This window comes from Mustela nigripes, chromosome 5 (genome assembly GCF_022355385.1).
Source record: "Mustela nigripes isolate SB6536 chromosome 5, MUSNIG.SB6536, whole genome shotgun sequence".
In the NCBI taxonomy this organism is placed as follows: domain Eukaryota; kingdom Metazoa; phylum Chordata; class Mammalia; order Carnivora; family Mustelidae; genus Mustela; species Mustela nigripes.
In genome coordinates, this window is record NC_081561.1 from 45,830,707 (window position 1) to 45,854,071 (window position 23,365).

At 34.2% G+C, this 23,365-nt stretch overlaps 1 protein-coding gene and 1 pseudogene across 2 annotated transcripts in view; both read left to right on the top strand.

The window, feature by feature from the left end:
• The window catches only part of KHDRBS2 (KH RNA binding domain containing, signal transduction associated 2), a 573,828-nt gene that overhangs the window by 518,164 nt on the left and 32,299 nt on the right, over window positions 1-23,365 (top strand). For both annotated transcript variants that reach the window (XM_059399029.1, XM_059399028.1), the window contains exon 7: window positions 11,513-11,595. In XM_059399029.1, coding sequence (XP_059255012.1) covers window positions 11,513-11,595 — 83 coding nt within the window. The remainder of the gene's footprint in view (window positions 1-11,512; window positions 11,596-23,365) is intronic.
• On the top strand, window positions 4,302-5,313 carry LOC132018489 (actin-related protein 2/3 complex subunit 2-like; annotated as a pseudogene).

Below are 23,365 nucleotides of genomic sequence, written 5' to 3' on the forward strand. Positions count from 1 at the left end.
TTAATTTGTATTATTACCAGGAAGTGTTATTATAATAACAAAAGATCATATATGAAGTGGATCTTATGCATTTTATGATATAACTCATTAAGTTAAGGAGGGAACATATGTTATAAGAATTAACCACACTTCATAAAGAAAGTTAAATGTCAAGTTCTGTTTGACCTGTTAATTATATTCAATACCATTAAAGGGCAGCATTTGCAAATTGCTTCTGTGCGTAATATTTTAGTGTTTAGTGACAAATTTATAATCTTGACCCTCATAATTAAATTACTTAATTCCGGAATGTTTAATGGTTCTTGATTTCATGCTTGTCTTTATTTTCTTCTTCTCTCGATTATTTTTGAAAATTCCATGTTATTTCCTTTTATTTTTACTTTCTTTTAATACCCACTGACCTTTTACAGAAAATAAAACCTGTAATGAGAATAATGACCAAACGTTAAACGTGCCTGTTAAGTTTAAGAATCTTCGATGAAAGTATAGGTATATACCAGAGTGAGGATGGTGTTTCATATCATTTAAATCCAAATGATTTTCTTCTGGAAGCCACAATAATTTACTAGCATCATAACACATTTTTACTTCTCTTTAGTCGATAAAAACATGTTAGTTATTATAGCTTCTAATACTAGTATTAGGTTGGACTACAGAAAATTGACTTTATGGCAATGTCATACGATCCAACTCAACGTTTTAAATATGTAAAATCATTACAACAATCATTAACAAAGTGTCAGTAACATAATTTAGTATTTTGAAAACATATGTATGCATGTCTACATTGCAGTCAGAGATGTTCTAAACTATTATGAGTGATAACTCCCTTTTTGAGGTACAAGAAATCTTCTGAAATTCCATAAATGAGCACAGATTAGCAAACCTCTATATACTGAGGAAATTTAATACCTAATCTATTTATGTTTCCATTTTTGCCAAGATGTTTTGGTTTGTTGTCTGTGGGTGGTAGAGAGCACACAGAGACAGCCAAGGATTCTCACGGTACAGGTCAATGTTAAGAAATACATTAGCATGGGTACTTTTACAATAGGCTTTCCAAGAAATAACATCTTCTTTATGAATTCAAGAATGATTTTCTTTTTGGAGTGAGTTCTTCTTATAGAAAACATGATTCTGTTTATTATAGTGGATGCTTGTACCTTCCATTTCCTAGTGAGATAAAGATCAATTAAAGAGGGGAGTGGGACTTCAAACACTGTGTTCACATAGAGCCTGCTGTAGCCTAAGCTTCTCATCTCCATAGACCGTCTGAACAGTGGTTGTTATTTCAACTGTCATCTATGTGCTGATGACTTCCAGAGCTCTATTTGTAGCCCAGACTATCTAAGCCTGAAACACCTATGTCCAGTTGCCTCAGACTAAGTCTCCAGGACATTGAGGTCATCTGCTGCTTTCTCAACTGCCTATCGGGAGAACATTTAATCGTCTTTGGAAGAAAATACCATCAGCCAAAGTTTTCACAAATTTCAATACACAACACTGAGGAGAGGGTTCACTGAAAAATTATAAGGCATGTTAAGATCAATATCAATTCAACCAAAAGCAAGAGGGAAAAAAATGAAGGCGCTGATGACTCAGATGTTAGAGTTATCATCCAGAGGTTTTACAATAACTATGATTAACATATTCAAGAAAGTAGAGGGGGAAAATGGAGCCTCATCCCAAAAGACTTGGAATTTTTAAGAATTAAAGACAGTTGCAAAATGCAGATGTATATTTCGTCATTCCTCCGCTTGAAAGTTTTCCATGGCTCCCTTGCCTACAGGATACATACAGATAAACTCCTTACCATGTCACAGGAAGAACTTCAAAACTTCCTTTTATCTGTTTCTTGAGCCTGACTGCCTACCCTTTCATAGACATTTTGTGCTTTAGTTACATTCAACTGCTAACAGTTCCCTAACACCGGATTTCCTTTGATGTTGCCCGGCATTCACCCTTGATGTTCTTGGAAAGTGGAATGTTCCCACACCACCTGCTGGTCCATCTAGAAACAGAGATTTATCCACAAATAACCATCTCAATTAAGACCTTTCCTAAGAAATTCTTGCACTCATAGCACCTATTACATACTCTATTAAATGCTTTCCATAGGTATTTCAGTGTCTCAGACATCTACTGGTCTCATGTATATAGTAAGCTGAGAGTAGTGGTGTGCTACAACTGACTTTTGCTGGCTCACCAGACCCCTTGTAAAATGTTCAGAAATTTTGTGATTGGCTATTTGATCCAGCTATTATTAAAGATTAAATTAAAATTAAATAAATTATATGAAAGAGATAATATTTTCAGGTTCATCATATCTGATTATTTTATTACAATCCATGCTCTAGGTTATTTATGTCTGTTGCTTTTGTATGGTGAAAATAATTTATAATAGTGTGCTACTGTTTATCTCTTCCCAAATTTGTTGCTTTTCCATGTTGATATCCTGAAATCAGCCGTGATAAGACTATTTACACCACAGATACCAGCAAATGCCAAAAGCTAGGACTTGATCTTTTGTTATTGATTATGTAGATTTAAGAACACTATGGAGAAAATTTTAATAATGCAGATTTACCTTAAAATGGTATCATCCTATAGCCTGTAACAGTGTGAACAGAACACAAAATTTAGAGACTATTCTCCTAGTATGTAAAAGCCATTGTCCAACTCAGAACAACGTTGCTCACATAACTGAGAAATGAATAAAGCTGACATATGTATTTAAGATTTCCCTTTCATTTTACTTGCCAACCAACATGAATGAAAATTTCAAATGGCATTCAAGTCAGATTTAGAATGTTCATCAATACAAGGCTGTCTTATTTGCTGAATAAGATAGCCATCACACAGGAGATAGCATTCCATTGTCTTCTTGCTTCCATCATTTCTGTTGAAAAATTTGGCTTTGTCTCTTTTTGTTCACTTTTAAGATAATGTACCAATTTTTCCTGGATGCCTTTAAATTTTGATTTTCAGCAGTTTCATTGGGATATTCCTAGGTGTATTTTCTTTGTATTTATGCTAATTAAAATTCATAGAGTGCCTTTAAAAAAAGATGATAGTCATGTTTTATCTGTTTTGTGATTTATTATGGTATCATTGTAATATCAGAATTATAAAAACTGATTTTACAAGAGATAGCAAGTCACAATGAAATTGTATGTGTATAAAACAAAATAAATTAGATATTTTATCTGTACGTTGTGTGCTATAAATTTAATTTTAATATAAATTAAATATACAATTTATTATAAGTATAAATTAAATTTATATATATTTATATATTTGATTTTTATTTGCAAATTGTGTGGTTATGTCAGTCAAATTTATAGTGAAAATATATATACGTACATACCACACACATGCACATACTTTTTTGAAGAGGCATTTGTTAAACAGTTATCAGATCACACAGGCTGAGAACCTCTCAAAGACAGGAATTAAGTCTTATTCTTCTTTTATCTCTGTTGCTTGGATAATAAATTCAGTGATTAATATACAGTCTGGTGAAATTCCTATTATTTTAAGCCTACATATAGAGAGAGCCAATATTATTTAGATTTGAAACCCAAAATTGGTGCAGAAATCATAGTTCAAGAAGGAGTGCTTAAACTAAATTGAAAAATTAGTAGGCATATGAAGGCAGAGAAAAAAATCTAAAGCAGATTTGAAAAGGGTGGCTTTGTATAATTATGTATTTATAGTAATGCACATCTCCCCTATAAGCTGCCTTGCCCAATATTCATAAAGTATATGTATAAAGTGACCTATATAGAATTCATAGGGAACTACAAAGAAATCATTCTCTTCTTTCACACTACTCAGGCCTTCACATCTGACTCCACTTCAAATTATAACTTTAGCAAATTGTAGAGGACTTGGTGAAGATCTGGAAAATAGCCAAGACTGCATTTCTTAAGGATCTTGTAAGGATCTTTTATTTGGTTCAAAGAATAGAAAACTAAAGAATTTATAACTTCACAAATATGAAGGAATTCAAGATAGAAGAGATGTTCTCCATAACCATGTTCCAGAAAACAATGAATCTTTTCCTCCTTGGATATTTTGTTTTTTTTGTGAAAGATGCCAAATCATCTGGCTTCAGCTGGAAGGAAATAACATTAAACTTTTAATTGCAGAAGGTGTTTTTCTCTTTCATTGGGACATCGGATATAGAAAATTCTATTCTGAGACCCTGATAATTTAATTAGCATCTAAAACGGTCTTGGACCATCAGCTGTGGCTGGGCAGGCCGGGTTCAGGCTTGGGGGCCAGCTGCTGGCATAATCCTGCTGGAGGTGAGCAATGACATCATTGAGGTCACACGCAAGTTAAAAAATGTGGCCGCTGGTCACAAACCAGAAGCAGTAGAAGTAAAACTTGCAGATTTTGTTGGGAGTCCTCTATCATATTTCAAATCCCAATGGAGAAAAAAAAAAAAGTGATGGTCAGTGTTTCTTTGAAATTCTACAAGGAACTTCAGGCACGGGATACTGAGTTAATAAAGAGGATGTACAGAGTTTTCTTGGTAAATCACAAACCAGGATACAATGTCTCTTTGCTATATGACCTTGATAATCTTGCCGGCATCCAAGGATTCCATTGGGCATCAGGCTGGCATGTTGACATTAAATTGTTTTGCCTCTGTCTTTGAGAAATGCTTCTAATCCCAAGATGAGGGCAGAGAAGGAGAGAACGGTGCATTTATCTGTTAGAGGGATGGTGAGACCATGTATGTTTAGTCTAAAAAGGATAGCGTCACAGTAGTCTTCAGTACAGTGTTTAAGGATAACGATGATGTAGTGATTGGAAAAGTGTCCATGCAAGAGTTCAAACAAGGACACACAGCCCCCATAGTTCCCCCTTAGCCACCGGGAACCTCCTCTGGAGCTGAAAGACACAGATGCTGCAGCAGGTGACAACACTGGCTCTATAACCTTCATTCATTCCCTCACCACACCGAGGCCAGGGCTCGAGAAAGCACCAACAACCCGATCCACATGTCCTGGGACCACCTTCACTACCACCTCAAGTGCTCTAAGGCCTAGATTCACATATGATGTGGGCAAAACCAGCAACTTCCTCGAGGTGCTGAAATGTGCAGACACTGAGAAAACCGAAAACAGTCACAGGGAAGACCATTTTCATACCGCTAGAATTGGGAGCAGGAGGAGGAGGTGGCCGGCAACAGAAGGCTACTGGCTAATCATAGCTTTTCATATGGTGCGGCTTCAGGTTCTTAAGGGGTTCTCCATTTTGGTTCCATTTTGTACATGTTTGGAAAATAATCTGGAGAAATGAGCAGTGCTGGCAAGGACATAATAGTTCTCAAGATTTTTTTAAAAAAAGGAAAAAAAAAGAATTCCATTTGATCGACTTAATTCCTTTTCTTTATCTTCCCCCATTCCCCTTGCCTTCTTCCTCCTTTTCCAAGCTGTTGCACCTTGCAGTATGTCACTGGTAATAAATTGCAGGACAAAGCAATCTTAACTTGTTTTCTCCTAAGTATTTGAGTTCAAAACCCCTATATCTAAGAAATACACTTGGGGTCATTAATAAAGAAAATCTTTCTATTGTCAAAAAAAAGTCATAATTTTTAGTACAATTGTGTGAATAGGCAGAGACATAAGATAGTAATTTTCTTCAGGGGCACCTGACTGGCTCAATCAGAAGAGCATATGACTCCTAATCTCAGGGGGTGAGTTCGAGCCCCTCCTTGGGCATAGAAATTTCTTAAAAAAAAAAAAAAAAAAAAAAAAAAAGTAATTTCTTCAAAGGAAACAGCAGAAACAATGGAGCAAAAATGGGAAGAATATGTTTTGATTTCTTAGTTGATTATTCATATCTAAGTTGAATCTCATACAGATACTGACTGGCTTTGTAGGGAGCATTTCTATTTTACTGATTTATGTTAGAACATTACCAGTATGATTCATAATTTTACTTGTCCTAAGAAAACTATATAAACTTATGTCAAATGTAAGAAAACAAAAATAAATTATGTATAAGTATCCACATTTACTTTCCCTTTTACAGTAAGGACGATTACTTGGGGACCACTGCACTATATACCTTATGAAACTGTGCATTGCCAGGAAAGATTTCTGTATGTTTTACGGATTTTCTGTGTAAGACTTAAAAAAATAAAAGTGTAAGTGAGGAGGGAAGATGTAATAGCCTTCCACAAGCTAAATGGTAAAGCTATCCTTCATAAATGGAGATAAAACTACTACTTGATAAAATCATCATTTAAAATATTTCTCTTTCAGTGGTGACTGATTTGAGTCAATCCATATCTGCTCTGGGTGAGAATACTCTCCTTCATGCTAATTTAGCAATTTGATACATATTTATTAAGAAAATACTCTATGGAATAAACTATACTAAACACCATAAGGCATCTAAAAAAAAAAGGTGATTAAGTATGACATAGTCCATGTGTCTCAGGAGCTTCAATTTTAAAAAGTGAAAAAATTGTAAAAAAAAAATACAGTACATATTTGGTACTGTTCTAAGTACTGGTGATAAAAACAACAGTCTTTTAGAATTCAGAAGACAAGGGTTACCATAAACTTGAAAGAAGCAGGAAAATTTTCCTGAAGATTGTGTAATATAAAATAACCTTTAGATATCAGTAGCATTTCAACAGAAAAAACAAGGAAAACATAGGAAATTTAGGGATTTGAAGACTCTGAAAATATGTACCTGAGTCCCACCTTGGCTCTTCTAGTGTGGGCCCACAAACACAAAAACTTTTGTTTTTGTTTTAAAAGCAAAACTTGGCTTGCTTTCTGTTAGAAGCTAGAGCTTTGAGTCCAGAGTAACAACTGGGGGTCAATGAAGCCATATTTTTAGAATTTTGTTGGAGAACAATAGTATGGATGCTAGAAAAGATGTGTGCAGCCCCTGAGACACCTGTGCCAAATACAATTAATGCCCTAGTTACTGACCCAGTGATCCCCAAGATAGAGAACCAGTCTGCCTGTCTTGTTCAGCTATGGGAAATTCCAGCTGTCGTGTTAACTGTTGTTCTACCAGAGGGGAGATGAAGCCTTGAGTTGAGAACTAGGAAGCCTAAATTTCACCTGAGAACACAGGAGCCTCCCATATACACTCTAATGGTTGTTAATGTGTGTGTTGGAGGGGTACAGGTGGGCAAATAAAGTTATATATCTTATACTATGGCTGAAAGATTGATTTCATTAAGTAAAACAAAAGAATAAGAGATATCACATAAGACATAAAGGAAAGATTAATGCAGCAATGCAGAAGATCCAATATCTCATTAGTAAGAGTACTAGAAAGAGAGAAGAAAAGTACAATGACATTTGCCAGAACTGGAGAACACAAGCTCCCACAGTTGAAAGAGCTCCCTGAGTATCCAGCGTTCTGAATGAAAAGACACACACACACACACACACACACACACACACACACACAGGCAGAGCATTATAAAATTTCAGAAAACCAAAGATAAAATTTGAAAAAGCATCCAGAAAGAAAAAAAAGTGAAATGAAATAAAATAAAACTAGGTCACATACAAGTAGCAGGAATTCTCAGCACCAATATATAGTAATGAAAACATTCAATCAAAGCCCTCAAAAATTCTGATCGAAAACCATTTTTCAGCCTAAACTTCTATACTCAGTTAATCAATCTAGTGTGGGGTTAGAATTTTAAAATTTGCAATCAGATAAATGTTCAACACAGTATCACAGGTGCAGTATCCTTTCAAAAACATTGAAACAAAAGGTAATTATGAGAATAATCAAATTCAGAATATAGGAAAGTCTACAAAACAACTGGTTTAGACTACTCAAAAATGCAGAGTTATAGAAACCAATAAAAACCTGGAGGACTTTGATAGGGATTGCATTCATGTGTAGATTGCATTGGGTAATATAAACATTTTAATATTATTTGTTCTTTCAACCCATAAGCATGGAATGTCTTTCCGTTTCTTTGTCTCATCTTCAGTTTCTTTCATCAGTGTTTTACACTTTTCAGAGGTCTTTTATCTCTTTGGTTGCATGTATTCATAGGCATCTTATTGTTTTTGGTGTAATTGTAAATGGGATTGATTCCTTAATTTCTCTTCCTGCTGCTTCATTATTGTTGTGCAGAAATGCAATAGATTTCTATACATTGGTCTTCTGTCCGTGGATTATAGCATTTTTCACAGTGCTAGGACAAACAATCCTTAAGTTTTATGGAACCATAAAAGACCCCAAATAGCCAAAGCACTGTTGAAAAAGGAAAGCAAGGCTGGAGGCATCACAAGTTATATTACAAAGCTGTAGTGATCAAAACAGTATGGCACTGGCACAAAGATAGACACAGACACATAGATCAAGACAATATAATAAACCAAGAAATAAACCATAAGCATATGGTCAGTTAATCTTTGGCAAAGCAGGAAAGAATATCCATTGGGAAAAAGACAGTCTCTTCAACAAATGGTGCTGGGAATACTGGGCAGCCACATGTAAAAGAATGAAACCTGACCACATTCTTACACCATACACAAATATAGATTCAAAATGGATGAAAGACCTAAATGTGAAAGTTAAAATCCTAGAGGATTTTAGAAATTTAGTTAAAATCCTCACCGAGAACACAGGCAGTAACCTCTTTGACATTGGACATAGCAACAAAAAAATCTATTGGGACTATGTCAAAATACAAAGTTTGTGCACAGTGAAGGAAACACTCAACAAAACTAAGAGGCAACCTGTAAAATGGGAGGAGATATTTGCAAATTTCACATTCCATAAAGGGTTAGTATCCAAAATATATAAAGACCTTATAAAACTCAACACCTAAAAACCAAATAATCCAGTTTAAAAATGGGCAGAAGGCATGAATAGACATTTTTCCAAGGAAGACATCCAGACGGCTAACAGACACAGAAAAAAAGTTAAAAATAGAACTACACTATATAATCCATAAATCACACTACTAGGTATTTACCCAAAGGATACAAAAATACTAATTTAAAGGGATACATTGATACTGATGTTTATAGCAGCACTGTGTACAATAGCCAAATTGTGGAAACAGCCAAGTACCCAATGACTGATGAATAAAGAGGTGTGTGTGTGTGTGTGTGTGTGTATGTATATATGTATACATATATATGTATATATATATATATGATGGAATATTACTCAGCCATAAAAATGAGTGAAATCCTGCCATTTGCAATGATATGGATGGAGCCAGAAAGTATTATGGTAAATGAAATAAGTCAGAGAAAGACAAATACCATATGATTTCACTCATGTCAATTTAAGAAACAAAACAAATAAGCAAAGGGAAAAAAAGAGGGAAGCAAACCAAGAAACATTGTGTTAACTACAGAGAGAGCAAAAGTGATAGTTACAAGAGCAGGGGGTGTGTGGGTAAAACAGGTGATGGGGATTAAGGGGGCACTTGCTATAATGGATAGTGGGTGTTGTATGGAAGTGCTGCTGCGATATATTATACACCTGAAACTAATATTACATTGTATGTTAACTAGACTCTTTTGAGAGAGAACAAGTACATGAGTGAAGGGGAGAAGGGGAGGGGTAACAAGAGAGAGAATCCTGGGTGTGGAGCCCAACATAGGGGGATAATTACAAAGAAATAATTCAAAATATATAGGAAGCCAAGAAAATAATAAAATGATTGAGCAATTATTAACTTTAGAAGAAACAAAAAGTATATGAACATAAAAAAAGAATTGTATTAACCTACTTGGACTCTTAGTGAATAATATTTATTATTGAATGACAGTGTAGATATTGGCTATTTAACAAAAGTAATGATGAAACTATATTAAAGTGTAGGGAAAAATGTAGAGAAGACTCTAAAAAACAATCCTTAGTAACCTGAATGGCTAGTCAATAGAAAATAATCAAAATTCATAAATCAGCAACATTAACCATATTACTTAATACAAAAAATTAATGGTAGAATAACAGATGAAAAGACTTAAAGAGAACTGAGGTTTATAGAGGGACAAAGAAATAAAGTGCTGTTTTTTGTGCATAAATCCTTTAGTACTATTTAAAAAAATAATCTTATATGTTAAAATTAACTTTAGAATATTTAATTTTTTAATTCAACACGAACTGAATTCGAATAGTCAAAGATCAAATAGAGAAACAATCCCATAGTGCAGAGCAAAAATATGAGGAAAACCATAAGCAGTATAAAAGAAATTAAAGTCAGACTCAGCAAACCTCATATATAAATAATAGCATTATATAAGTGGTAAGCCAGATGGAGAAGTCATAAATAATATTTTAAAAACGTTCTTGGGTTGATGAAAAAAAAATTAGTTTTCAGATTAAATGAACTCAAGATCTTATTCAAAAATGATATGGAAACTTTCATGTCTACATATTTTTTGTTTAAATTTTTGAATATAATAGAGAGATTTATAAGCCTCCAGACTGAAGTGAAATTATGAATTGGTGGGATAGGATGGAAGTGCATTCCAGGGAAAGAGACACACCAGCAAAGGCCCAGAGGCAGAAAAATCAAAAGCTTTTTTCAGAGGTAGGGAGTAGGTGAGGTGGATGGCTAGGGTTTAGAGTATAGTCAGTGACTACAAAGGGAAATAAAAGGAAATTTCTCACACAGTGATTGGTAACTGGATTGTATGCTGCTAGTTTGCTTTCACCGTCTGCAGTGACAAATCTGCATTAGTTTGGGTAGCATTAATTTAGTTAGGTAATCAAACTCACCACCCACATTATCTTACTTAGGAGATTTAAAAACTGTAGAATGGACAACAAAATAAAGGCTCTTTGTGGGGTTTCTGTCTTTTTTTTCTCTTCCCTTCCTTCCTGCCTCCTATCCTCCCTCCCCAGTCCTTCCCTCTGTCACTTCCTTCCCGCCCCTCCCCCAGTCCTTCCCTTTGTCACTTCCTTCCCTCCCCTCTCATATTTTCTTCCTTCCTTCCCTCCTACTCTTTCTTCTTTCCCTTTTTCTTTTTTCTCCTTTCTTGTTTGTTTGTTTTGCAATGGTGACTGTATCTTTTTTATTGAAAGTTGGTAACAATTTAAGGATCCTGAATTTTATAGTTTCAGTCATAATTGTGATTATTATCAGGGGGGGGAAAAAACCCCAGTGGGGCTGTAACCAGCATGTTAACACCACCATGATATTAGCACACTATCTAACCATAATATTTTCAAAAATATTATTTTTAACTTCTTACATAGTCTTATAGTCTTCTTTAATATTGATTAAAATTCCAGATAAATTATAGGGTAGGTATTGCTATTTTAATGACATGCTGAGTTTAATTATTAAGCATTAATATCTGGTCCATGAAATATTAGTCAAGGTTATGAAGAAATTATTAGTCTAGTAAAATCTGATGCAGAGTAACTAACCAAACATAAAAACTAAATTAAGGTCACATCATTTAAAATCTCATTAAGCCAAACCAGATCTAAGTTAATCAAGTTGATTGCTAATAGGTCTTTCTACCATTTTCTGCCTCAGGGGTATGATGACGGCTACGGGGGTGAATATGATGACCAGACCTATGAGACTTATGATAACAGCTATGCCACCCAAACGCAAAGGTAAGGCATTTGCTGTCTAAAGCATCCTTCTCAGGATTATTTCTAATCCTGCTATTTTGTCTCTTGTATCTGAGTTCCTGTTCTGTTATGTGAGAGTTTCTAGCAGTGGTTTTTCTCCATTGTCTTCCTGAATTATTAAGTTGTTTACTAGACTGAGAGATAAAAGATAATAATCTTAAAATTGTTAATAATAGCAGTGCATTATTTTAAAACTAGATGATTATCATAACTAATAAACTCATTAAGTAAGCTTGTATTTAACAAAATATTGTTACTTTTGGAGATTATTTTAGTAAATTCATAATTAACACAACAGTGAAACATAAGGCATTTGTTCAATGAAGTTTTTTTTTCCCAAAATGTAATTTTTATTTGTAAAATAAAAGATACATGAATGTTATTCGTACTCCTGAAAAGGGAATTTTATAAAACAGCCTATGGAACGAATAATTCCTTTCTGTTCTTGATGGACCTCTAAATGATTGTTGACTATATCTTTTCAGATTGATCACATTTTGAGATATCAATTTATTTTTACTTTTTTAAAGTCACATTTTTTGAGGTAGTATTTATATATAGTAAATTTTGCCCATTTAAGTTACAGAGTTTGTATGAGTTTGACAAATGCAAACAATCATGTGCCCACTATCAAAATTAACCTTTAGGGCAGTTAAGTCAACCCAAAATGTTTCCTTATGGCCCTCTATGGACAACTTTTCTCCCTCCCAGGGCTTGGAAACAGCAATCAGTTTTTTGCCATTACAATTTTGACTTTTCTAGCATGCCATATAAGTAGAAATGATATGATATGTAACCTTTTGAGTCTGGCTTCTCTACATATCATGATATATTTGATATTTATTTATTCATATCATTATGTGTATCAATGTTTTCTTCCTTTTTATTACTATGCAGTGTTTGTAAGGATGTGCCATAGTTACTACATTCACCATTTGAAGGACAAATACATTGTTTCTTTTTTTTTGGCAATTATGAATAAATTGTCATTAAACAAATGCATTCTTAGAAAAATCTATCTCCCAAATATTTTTTTCTGAAAAAAGTTACAGTCTTCATGGGAAAGTAGGAAAAGTTCCTATGATAGTTAAGTGATTCTCCCCTATATGTGATTGACAGAAACTATAGAACTAATTGTCACAAAATCATTACAGCATTGACCATTTATTGACCAACTTTAATGGGACCCAAAGAAATCTGGATGCTTCATTAAGTAATATCTGGGGGGGGGGGAGTGACAAAGAAAGAAACAACTTTAAGGTCATTATGGAGTGGAGGAAAACTACATGTAATGCATAAGTATGCATGTTGCGTGACTAGAAGGACAGCTTAGTGAAAGAAGTGAAAGGAAATTCTACTTAGAGAGAATACTATAGGCAATTAGGAAAAAGATGAGTGTGAATTGATACTTTTAAAGCTAAGCATAACATTTTATATATATATATAATAAATATATATATATAACATATCATTAGGAAAATGACCATCTTCAACTTTGAGTTTTGCTTTATTTGTAGTATGTTACATAGAAAAGCCATCATGAGCTAAGAATTTATACCATAGGTGATATCTTAATAATCCCAGTTACATATCAAAACAGCACAATTATTTAGGATGATGGAAATTTTGCATCATGTCACAGACACTGAATATTGTATGTGAATTGGCTACATATTTAAAGCATCTGCTTATATTTTCAAACAAATTGTAATTTAATCTTTGTATATTAGTGCATAAAAATGGTGATAATAAAGTATTATATCTTGTTTTAGAAACTATTTGGTAGAAAAAAAAATTACCACACACTAAAAACACAACTAGGAGAGAGTAAAACAATTTCTTAATTTAGCTTTGTAGAGCTACATTCAGCTGATAGAGATTTTGGAATAATTTTCTGAAAGTGAGTGACTTTCAGCATCTTTCTTCTGCTAATACTTAAATGGGCTTAGCTAACCCTAAGAGACAAGGAAGAAGAAAAAATGGGAGATTAGGATAATTTATTTTTGAATATTTCAAAGGTGAATATTACAATAATTGAAGATAATTATGCATAAAAAGTAATAGAATAATTTCAGAAAAAATTGGTCTTGTTTTAATGAATCATAATTTATATGTAAAAAGATACTTTCTGCGCACTTCTGCTACCTTTTCTTTTTCCTTTCTTATCTATTCCATTTTCTATGGCTAAATTCATCCCATTCTCCTAGGTCCAGCTCAAAGCCAACTCTTCCAAAAAGTTTTTCCTTAATCCTTTATTTGGGAATAACCTGGTTTTGCTCTGAATTTCAATAGCACCATATCTTTATTTCTCTATGGCTCTTTCTCTCTCTGTCCTACATGGGATCAATTGTGTACACATTACATATCACTCTTACTACCTTCCTAGGATCCTTGTCTGATACCCTCACAGTATCCAGTGTTGAGCCTTTTATAGGGTATGTACTGAATAATGATTATTGAATACATGAATGTCAGACTTAATGTATATCTACACTATGAAGCTGTAAAATAAGAGCCTCTTCCCTCAAGAAGAATACAATATGCAAAATTCTATGTATTATATTTATTGACAAAATATTTATGTGTTTCTCAGATATCTTAGTCCTAAACCAGAATAGATAAAGAAATCAGGTCATGAAATTAATTAAAATGAATCTAATATTCTCAAAAAGTGATACTAATGTTCTCTTTTGCAATAATTATAAAATATCTATTTTGGTCAAAACATGGCCTTAATACTCATAGAGTTTCTGGCACACTAGAGGTTCTCAGTAAAGATTTGTTGAATAAATGAACAAAAGATAAATGAACGCATTAACAAATGAATGAAATTAACAACAGTATTTCAGAAAACTATGAGGAAGGATTTTTAAATATAGTACCAATTTGTAATAGAAATAGATAAACGCTGAGAAAATTCATGACATATGTATTAAATTCCTATATCTCGATTATTTCTCTTGATCCAACTATGCCAGGAGAAGGTAATATTAACAATTTAGTTAAATAAGCACTTATTAAATGATTATTTGTGTCAGAAAGCATACTCACCATACGGTGACAATACTTATCTAAAAAAATTTTTAAATATATTTTAGTATTTGCCCCTAACAATTTGTTTGAGGAATCATTTGCAAGCTGCATATATATTTAAATAAATATAAGTGAAACAACTATAGAGTGACCAAGTATTAGAAGTTAGAAGTGAGAGAAAGTTCATTTTTTACAAGAATCAGTCTAGAACTGTTTTGTTTTGTTTTTTTTAAATCAAGTGGTGCCTCTTTAATAGGGTTTTTTAAAGTATGATTTGGATTTATGGAGGAAAATGGAGAAAGGTTCTAAAGTGGAATAAAGAGAAATGTATGAGCATAAAACATCTCCATCATTTACAAACAATATGAATATTATTTTGGCACTGTCATGGTCAAAATCAGAAGAAATTCCAATTTAGAAGCTGAAGGTAAAGCAGTAAATTATGTGTGACTTAGCAGAACTGATAGAAAAAAATAAAAATATTCAGAGAAAATGGTCTTTAAATGACTAGTTAGTCAGCATAGGTGAGGACAGAATTTGTGGAAATTATAAAGTAGAATCTGGCAGACACCTAAATGGAATAATTATATAATCTTCAATAAAGAGTCTAAGGGAGGTTCACAAGGTAACAACCCTAAAAAGGTTCACCTGGAGTTCAGAAGCTCTAACAACTTTAATTAATCCCCAGTTGTCTTGTAAGGTGTCATTAGTTCTGGAAATTTTCAGATGGATCCGAAGAGGGACTTCTCTAAAGATTCCTTAGGAGGCAGCTCAATGTAATGACATTATTAAGGACTGGTAAAGATGATGATGATATGAGGGGTCTCAGACCATCTTTTTTCTCTTGTGCTGTGTCAATGAGGATAAAAAGTGGAAAAAAAAATGGATTGATGAGCTTATTATGCAACCTTCGAATTGCAGGACTAGCATTGCAATTTCCAGGGGAACTCAATTATTTGAAGTCTTTGGCTTAAGACAAGTTCCAGCTGGTGATTAACAACTTTAATTGGACTCAATATTAAATTCTGTCCATGTTCTGATACCCAATATTTTATGTACTCCTCAAAGTCATTAACATTTTCAGAGATCAATCTTCTGAAAGTATGTAAATTCACATATGTTTTACATATGTATTTGTTGATTTTTTTATTACTGACGGTTAATTTTGATAGCTAAACTACTTGTCTAAGTAGTCAGTTCGTATTTTAAAATATGCAATAAAATAGCTTTTGTAATACTTCAATAAGAAAACATATTTTACATATTTATATATGTCACATCATTTTACCAATGAGTTGGTTTTTCCCAGTGCCCAAATTTTCAGGAAGAATCTATACCAAACCAAAGCCATACATGTTAAAAAAAAAAAAAAAAGTTACTAACATTTACCTAGACTGAAACAGTGATACTGCAAATGAAAATCAAGAGGGATTTTGATCATTGATTCTAATGACAATTTAATTTGGATGTGAAATGTTAAGAAACTATAATTTTTCAGTGTAAAATTTTAACTGAAAATTGGTATAATAGGCAACATATCATAATGGAAGACTTTGCTTTTTTTAATCATGAATCAGGTGAGGAATTCACTAGGAAAAGAATCTTCTGTAAATTACAAAGGAATGAGCTAGGAGAGCGAATATACTTCTCTTTCTGATATGTAAGTTCCCAACGTTTTTCTAGAATGAAGATCACATTTTGAATATCTTTACCAGTCAAGGTCTACACAGTAGGGAAAAAAAAAAAAAAAGACACTCTTAAATTAGGATAATTTGAGGAGAATTTAATACAGGAACTATCTTCAGTGGCAGAATACAAGGGAAACCACAAGGAACAGTGTAATACTCTAGCACTAGGATCCCCAGGGCAAGGTGTTTGTTACCAAAATTAGGATTGAAAGGAGCTGAGATCTTTGATTCAGAATGGGAGCCATGGTCATTCCACAAAGAGAAAGTTCAGGGAGTTAATACCCTGACCTCATTCTCCTCCCTCTTTCAGTTTCCCACCTTTGCTTCCATTGGCTGAACCCATTAAGAGGCAGAAGACAAGAAACCTACTAGGTGGTGTTGCTGTTAGTCATCCCCAGAACAGGCTGGAGGGAAGAGTGGAAGTGGGAAGGCAAATGGAAGAGAGGCAGCACAGCATCCAAAAATTGTATCAGACTCCCAACAACTAGTAATTGTATATATTAGTGTCAGTTGCTTATAGATATAAATAATGAATTTATTGAATTGTCATGGAAACAGTAATGCCTTTAAATGAATTTGTATTTTATTAATGAGAAAGCATCTAGGAACTAAAGAAGAAAAGTCAGAATACACAGTGAGCACACAAATACACATTTGGTGAACAAATTGCGTTCTTGGACTCCCTTGCACAACTTTTTAGCTCCTCAAGGGTCAGAGCCCACACAATGGGAACGACTGGTCTGTTGTTCAGAGGCTTGAAACTTGAAACTAATGATTCATGCTAACTAACATTAGTTTTATGCTGGCTGCTGTGCTAATTGTTGAGGCCACTTTGTCTCATTCAATCCTTGCAGTAACATTTGAGGCAGAAAAAACTGAAACTTAAAAATGTCAGGTGATTTTCCCAAGTTTATTCAAGTAGTAAATGTTGACTTCCAAATCATCTCTGTTAACTCCACAGGCCTTAGACATAGAGACTAATAAACAGTGTCTGAAAATGTAAATCGATTCATTGAGTCAACAGATTTCTGCTATTATTTGAACAAGCCACAGAGAATATGCACTTAATATAATAAAAATCTAGTAATTTATTTGCATGCTTTTGAAAAGTTTGGACCAAAGGAAAAAAAATGCAATTTATTTATTTACTATTGTTTTTAAGCTATAAATGTAGTGCAAGTCCTTATATTTGATACTAAGAATCTACAGAAACCCTTCTAATGTAAACTTAAGTATAAGTCACTGCAGTTATCCAGTAATTTAATAAAAGTTATCATATTAAGTATGTAACAGTTTGTTCTATTCATTTAAGTGGTACTATTCAGTATAAAATGACTCACCCTCATTTTGTAATTCAATTCTCTAAATGTTTCAAACTATAGCCAATGATGAGATTGAATTTACAGAAGTTTATTGGATTTGAGATATTTTTCCACAGTTATTCTACAAGTTAGTTGTATTTTTCATACCATCTAGATATCTCTGCATACATGAACAATGGATTGGGTATTGCCTGGATTTACTGCCTCTAGATCGCCTAGAGACCTCTGCATACATGAACAATGGATTGGGTATTGCCAAGATTCCAGCTCTTGATACACAGTTTTTTTAGTCCTCATCTGGAATACTTATTTTAGGCATCTAGAATACTTGCTGTTGGTTTTAGGAAAGGAACAATGTGTTTTCTCAAATTATTCATTACATATTTATTGTATTTTTTTATTTTTTTATCATCGAGGGTTAATTTTGATAACCAAACTACTTACCTAAGTAGTCAATTTGTATTTAAAAATAGCAATAAAATATCTTTTATAAGTCTCCAATAAGAAAAGCTAGGAAAAACATTTTCCCTAGTCACTTGAATGACGAGTCTCCCAAGAAAACCTAAGGAAGTGTCCCAGTTAGTAACTGAAACCTGTTTAATCATTTACTGAGATCAGGATATGTCAGTAGTCAGTCATTTCTTCTCAGCAGATTACTTTAGAACTAGAGATACCCCTCAAAAGGAACAGGAAAGTACTGAGCAAACCATATGCAATCAGAGCTTCAGAAATGGGAACTGTTAGATCATCTTAGATTCTTGAAGAACATGATGTGTTGCAAAAAACCTAGTATTAAAGCCAGTCAAAGAGCCCAAGGTGAAATTCTGGCTTCAATGGTCGCTAAAGATACTTAGCTCCACTAAAAAAAAAAAAAAAAAAGTAACAAATAGTTATCAACATATTTAGGGATCATAAATGTTCACAAGCATATATAACTGTCAAGGTATAAAGACAAGGAGTAGTGGAGACTGTGGCAAACTGGAAACTGTGTGCTCTGTTGAAAGCAACTATCTTCTGTTCAAGTTTAGGATACTATGACCATATAGTTCATGTAGACTAAAGGGCCCAGGGGAGCTTAGATCCCCCCCCCCCCCCAAAGAAAACCTGTTTTCCAGTTACTATTGCTGCAAAACAAACCATCTCCAAACCAAGTGGTATAAAATAACCCTCTTTGGGGCACCTGGCTGGCTCAGTCAATTAAGCATCTGCCTTCAGCTCAGGGCATGATCTCAGGATCCTGCGATCAAGCCCCTCATTGGGTTTCCTGCTCAGCAGGAAGCCTGCTTCTCCTTCTCCCACTCCCCCTGCTTGTGTTCCCTCTCTCACTGTCTCTCTCTCTCTGTCAAATAAATAAAAACATTATTTTAATTTTTTTTAAATTACCATCTTTATAATGCTCTTTCATACTTGAGGATTTTGTATATCAGGAATTCTAACAAAGGACAGCAGGGGTGTTTGTTTCTTCTTCCCTTTGTCTGGAGCCTCAGCAAGAAGACTCAAATGGTAGGGATGACTCAGTGGCTGGAGTGTGGAATCATCTGGAGATTCTTCTCTCATATATCTGGCAGATGATCCTAGATGTCAGCTGATAACCTAAACTGGGGCTACTGCTTGGGATGCTCATGTAGTACTCGATGTTGCTTAGGCTTCGTCACAGCATGGCAGCTGAGAGTGCCACATATGAGTATCCCAAAGAACAAAAGAGAAACTGTAGTATTGCCTTCCACAACTTGGGCTCAGTCTGTTAGTTACAAGCAAGTTACAAGTCCAGCCAGATTCAAGAGAAAGGGTATTAGACCTCACCCCTCTCTGGGGAACTGGCACGGTTCAAGCATGGAAAATTGTATTGTGGCTGTTTGGGGAAACTATAACTAGCCACATCAGTTTTTCAGTGCATATTAGCAACTAATTTTTGAAAGTTAAACCCTCTATAGGTTAAACCAAATATATCTGTAGGTAGCCACAGTCACTGTTTTCTAAATTCTGTTCTATACATAAGCAAGAAGTCAGTATCCAGAAAACGTGTCCAAGGACATGGAATTAAGGAGTCCTTCCAAATGGCTATTTGAGGGCACTCAAATAGTGGTCTGTTAAAGACGTCCTGAAATCCACGAGTGGGCTGTTTGGAGACAATTAGAGAGAGAAGAAGACAGATATGCAAATAAACGTGTAACATGCAATGAGTACTGTGCTAGAAGGATGTGCCAGAGGTTATGAGAGAACATAGGTGGCCATCGAGTAGAGGGTGATGAGAAAGTACCAGAAGCTTTCTGAAACAGAGCTGATGCCCAGCTGTGATTTAATTGGGCTAAAAAAAAAAAAAAAAAAAAAAAAACTTAACCAGGCAAAGATAATGTACAAAGACAAAGAAATGAGAATAGGATTCATTACTAAATAACTACATGTCCTTCAGGTGAATCAAATTATAAGATAACTTAGGAGTAGTAGGGCAGTTATTACCTGAAATGATAGGAAAGGAACAGGAAGGCCTGGATTATAGCATTCCAGTGTAAGAAAAGAATGATTTTGGGGTAGAGTTTGAGGTTGTCATCATATCTAGAAGCTGGTAAAGCTGAATTTGTCTTTGGTGAAAATTATGAATTATGATCATCTTTTTTTTTTTTTTTTTTGCATCAGCCTGATTTGCTCATTTGAGCTCAGCAAGTTCTCTATTAGTTGCTATTTCATCCTTTCTCTGAATGATCTGTCTGCACTTCCATTGCTTTCTTTGGTTTCTAAATCAATCTGCACTTAAAACAAAAACGAAACCAAAACAAAACAAAACCTCCAGGTCTTACTTTTTTGTAGTTAAACACTAGTAATGAGAGAAGGGAGGTATTTTTCTTGAAACACCTGTGGTTGAGATGGAAAATACGGACTTTGTGATCATTAAATTATAGAGTGGACAAAAACAAAAACAAAACATGACACTTTAACTCCTGGGGGTACCTCAGAAAAGGGAACAGAATTTATTTCAGATGCATATGTAATAGAGCCAAAATAAGATATAGATATTAGTAAGTCTCCATAACTAGATTTCTTTTAATAATAATCTCAACATCCTATTTTACTGTTTCATTAAGGTTATTATGTATTAAGGACCTTCTATTTTCTAGGTGGTAGAAGGAGAATAATGAACTCTATGATATATTTAAGCACAGGATCACAATTCTATAGTTATAATACTGTGGACCAGATATTTCATATTCAGAATAGTTTACATTTTATAAGGGAAGTACAATGCATATATTATTATTGCATCTGTGCCACAAATATATATTAATATTATTGCATTGAAATAAATGAGTAACTATAGTAGGCAGGACATAAATAGCTATACATAATTTATCACTTTAGGTAAGAATTTTGTTGCCTGATAATTTCAGACACCCTATTTAAGAAGAAAAAAATTTGATTTCAGAGTTTTTGAATTTAGAATTCAAGTATAAATAATTGTAGATTTGTATTATATAATATTCAGTAAGACTGAATTATAGAAGATGTGTGAAAGAAGCAAAGAGAGGAGTCGGAAGGACTAGTCAGCAAACACTTGACCATTTCTTGACCAAAGAAGTAAGTTGCTAATAAAAATAATACCATAACACAGAGCAGCTTGTATATTAGGCACTTTATAACATGATCATATGAGGTAGACAGTTTTATCCGTATTACAAATAAAGAAACTAGGTTTAGAATGTTTACTTTGCCCAGGACTAGACAAGGTTTGAACTGCTTCCTGTCCAATTCCAAAGACTGAGCACTTTGTACTAATACCACATTGCTTCCCAAACACTTCATTTTGTTTTTTAACACCTCAGCTTATTAAGAAATTCTCAAGCTGAAGTAATATCTTCTTCCCTGTAATCTCCATTTATATACATTGATCAGTAAGCAGCTTGTGAAGCTACACATAGTAAATCTAATTTTGATATACCTATCAGCTTTTCTTTATAAAGATAATGTCCCTCTATCAATATCCACAGTGTGATAGAGTGTGTTTTTTTTATTATTGTGTTATGTTAGTCAGCACACAGTACATCATTACTCTTTGATGTAGTGTTCCACGCTCCATTGTTTACGTGTAACACCCAGTGCTCCATGCGTTCTTGGCTACAATTCTTCATCCACTGCCCCCATGTGTGATTGTTCAGTATCTCTCACAAAAGACGTAGATTGTTTTCCTAACTCCTCACTATTCCATATCTTGCTTTGACTAATACAATAATGTCACATCTTAAGCCTATACATTAAGAGGACTAGGCATTTCCCATTTGCTCTCTTCCTATTGCCATGAGAAGAGCTTCTCTAGGTAGCTATTGTGCCCTTAGTCGGAGTTCTGTAATAAACACATGGGCAGTCCAAACCTCAAGGCCAATCCCAATTCCACCCAAGCTTGGTACAGAGCCCCCAGTGAGCCTAGATTAGCAAACCTCTAGCCTAACAAAAACACGTGAATTGTCTCATGTATGATAATAATATTTTGCGATTGTTTGTTAAGCAACATTATTGTACCAGTAACAAGCCAGTGTCCAGGATCAGGGCCCACATAAACATGGTTTTCCTCAACTGTTCTTGGTTCATCATGATTCCCATTTCACTATTTACTCTAGTTGTTCTCTCATAAAACCACTCCAGTTGTCCAAGCACCCATCTGAAGTGTGGCACAATGATCTTGAGGCGCATTATATCAGATGAAAGTTGGCCGGTGCAAAGATACAGCATTATTATATCATTTGTAATAACGCTTCTTACTTTACTTCTACATCATCCTACCATGTGATTTTTTTTTTAAAGATTTGATTTATTTGAGAGAGAGGGAGAGACAGAGATGGTGAGAGAGAACATGAATAGGGAGGAACAGGGAAAGCAGGCTCCCTGCTGAATGGGGAGCCCAGTGGTGCAGGGTTCCATCAAGGACCCTGGGATGATGACCTTAGCCCAAGGCAGAGGCTTAACCAACTGAAGCACCCAGAAGCCCATATCATGTGGTTTTATTAAGTGGCTATGTCACATTATTGGGTTTTATTGAATTTGTTTTCTACTGGAAACCTAGGTTCTCCCTAAATGAACTTCTGTCAAGCCAGTTCTAACACCATCCTGCATTGTTGCAATTGATTTTTTTAACCTAAATGCAGACATGTACATTTATCTCTGTGACATTTCACCTTGTTGTTTAGGCCTTCTTTTGTTGATTTGGAACTACTTTTTTGAATACTAATTTTTAAAATCAGAATAGTAGCTATACATCTTAGCATATCTTGTATTTCTTTATCAAGTACCTTTCAAAAAAATTTTTTTTAGAAAACAGAGTACCAAGGACACAGCTCAGCAGCAACCTTTAAATTGACATTGACCACTAATTAAAATTCTGTGAGAATAGTTATAAACAGTCACAAATCTACTTGGCAGGATTGTCAGGCAGCTTAGAAACTATTCACAAAGAAATTATGTAGTATTTTAAAACTACTCATTCATTTACTCAACAAGCATTCATTGAATGTCACTATTCTGTACCTACGTATTCAAAGCAAATAAGGCAGAGCCTGGATATCTATTTAATCACAATTAATGCAGTTTCGTGTGTGTGTGTGTGTGTGTGTGTTGTTGTTGTTGTTTTGTTTTGGGGTTTTTGTTTTGTTTTGTTTTGTTTTGTTTTTTAGACTTTAATTTTTTATTTTTTATAAACATATATTTTTATCCCCAGGGGTA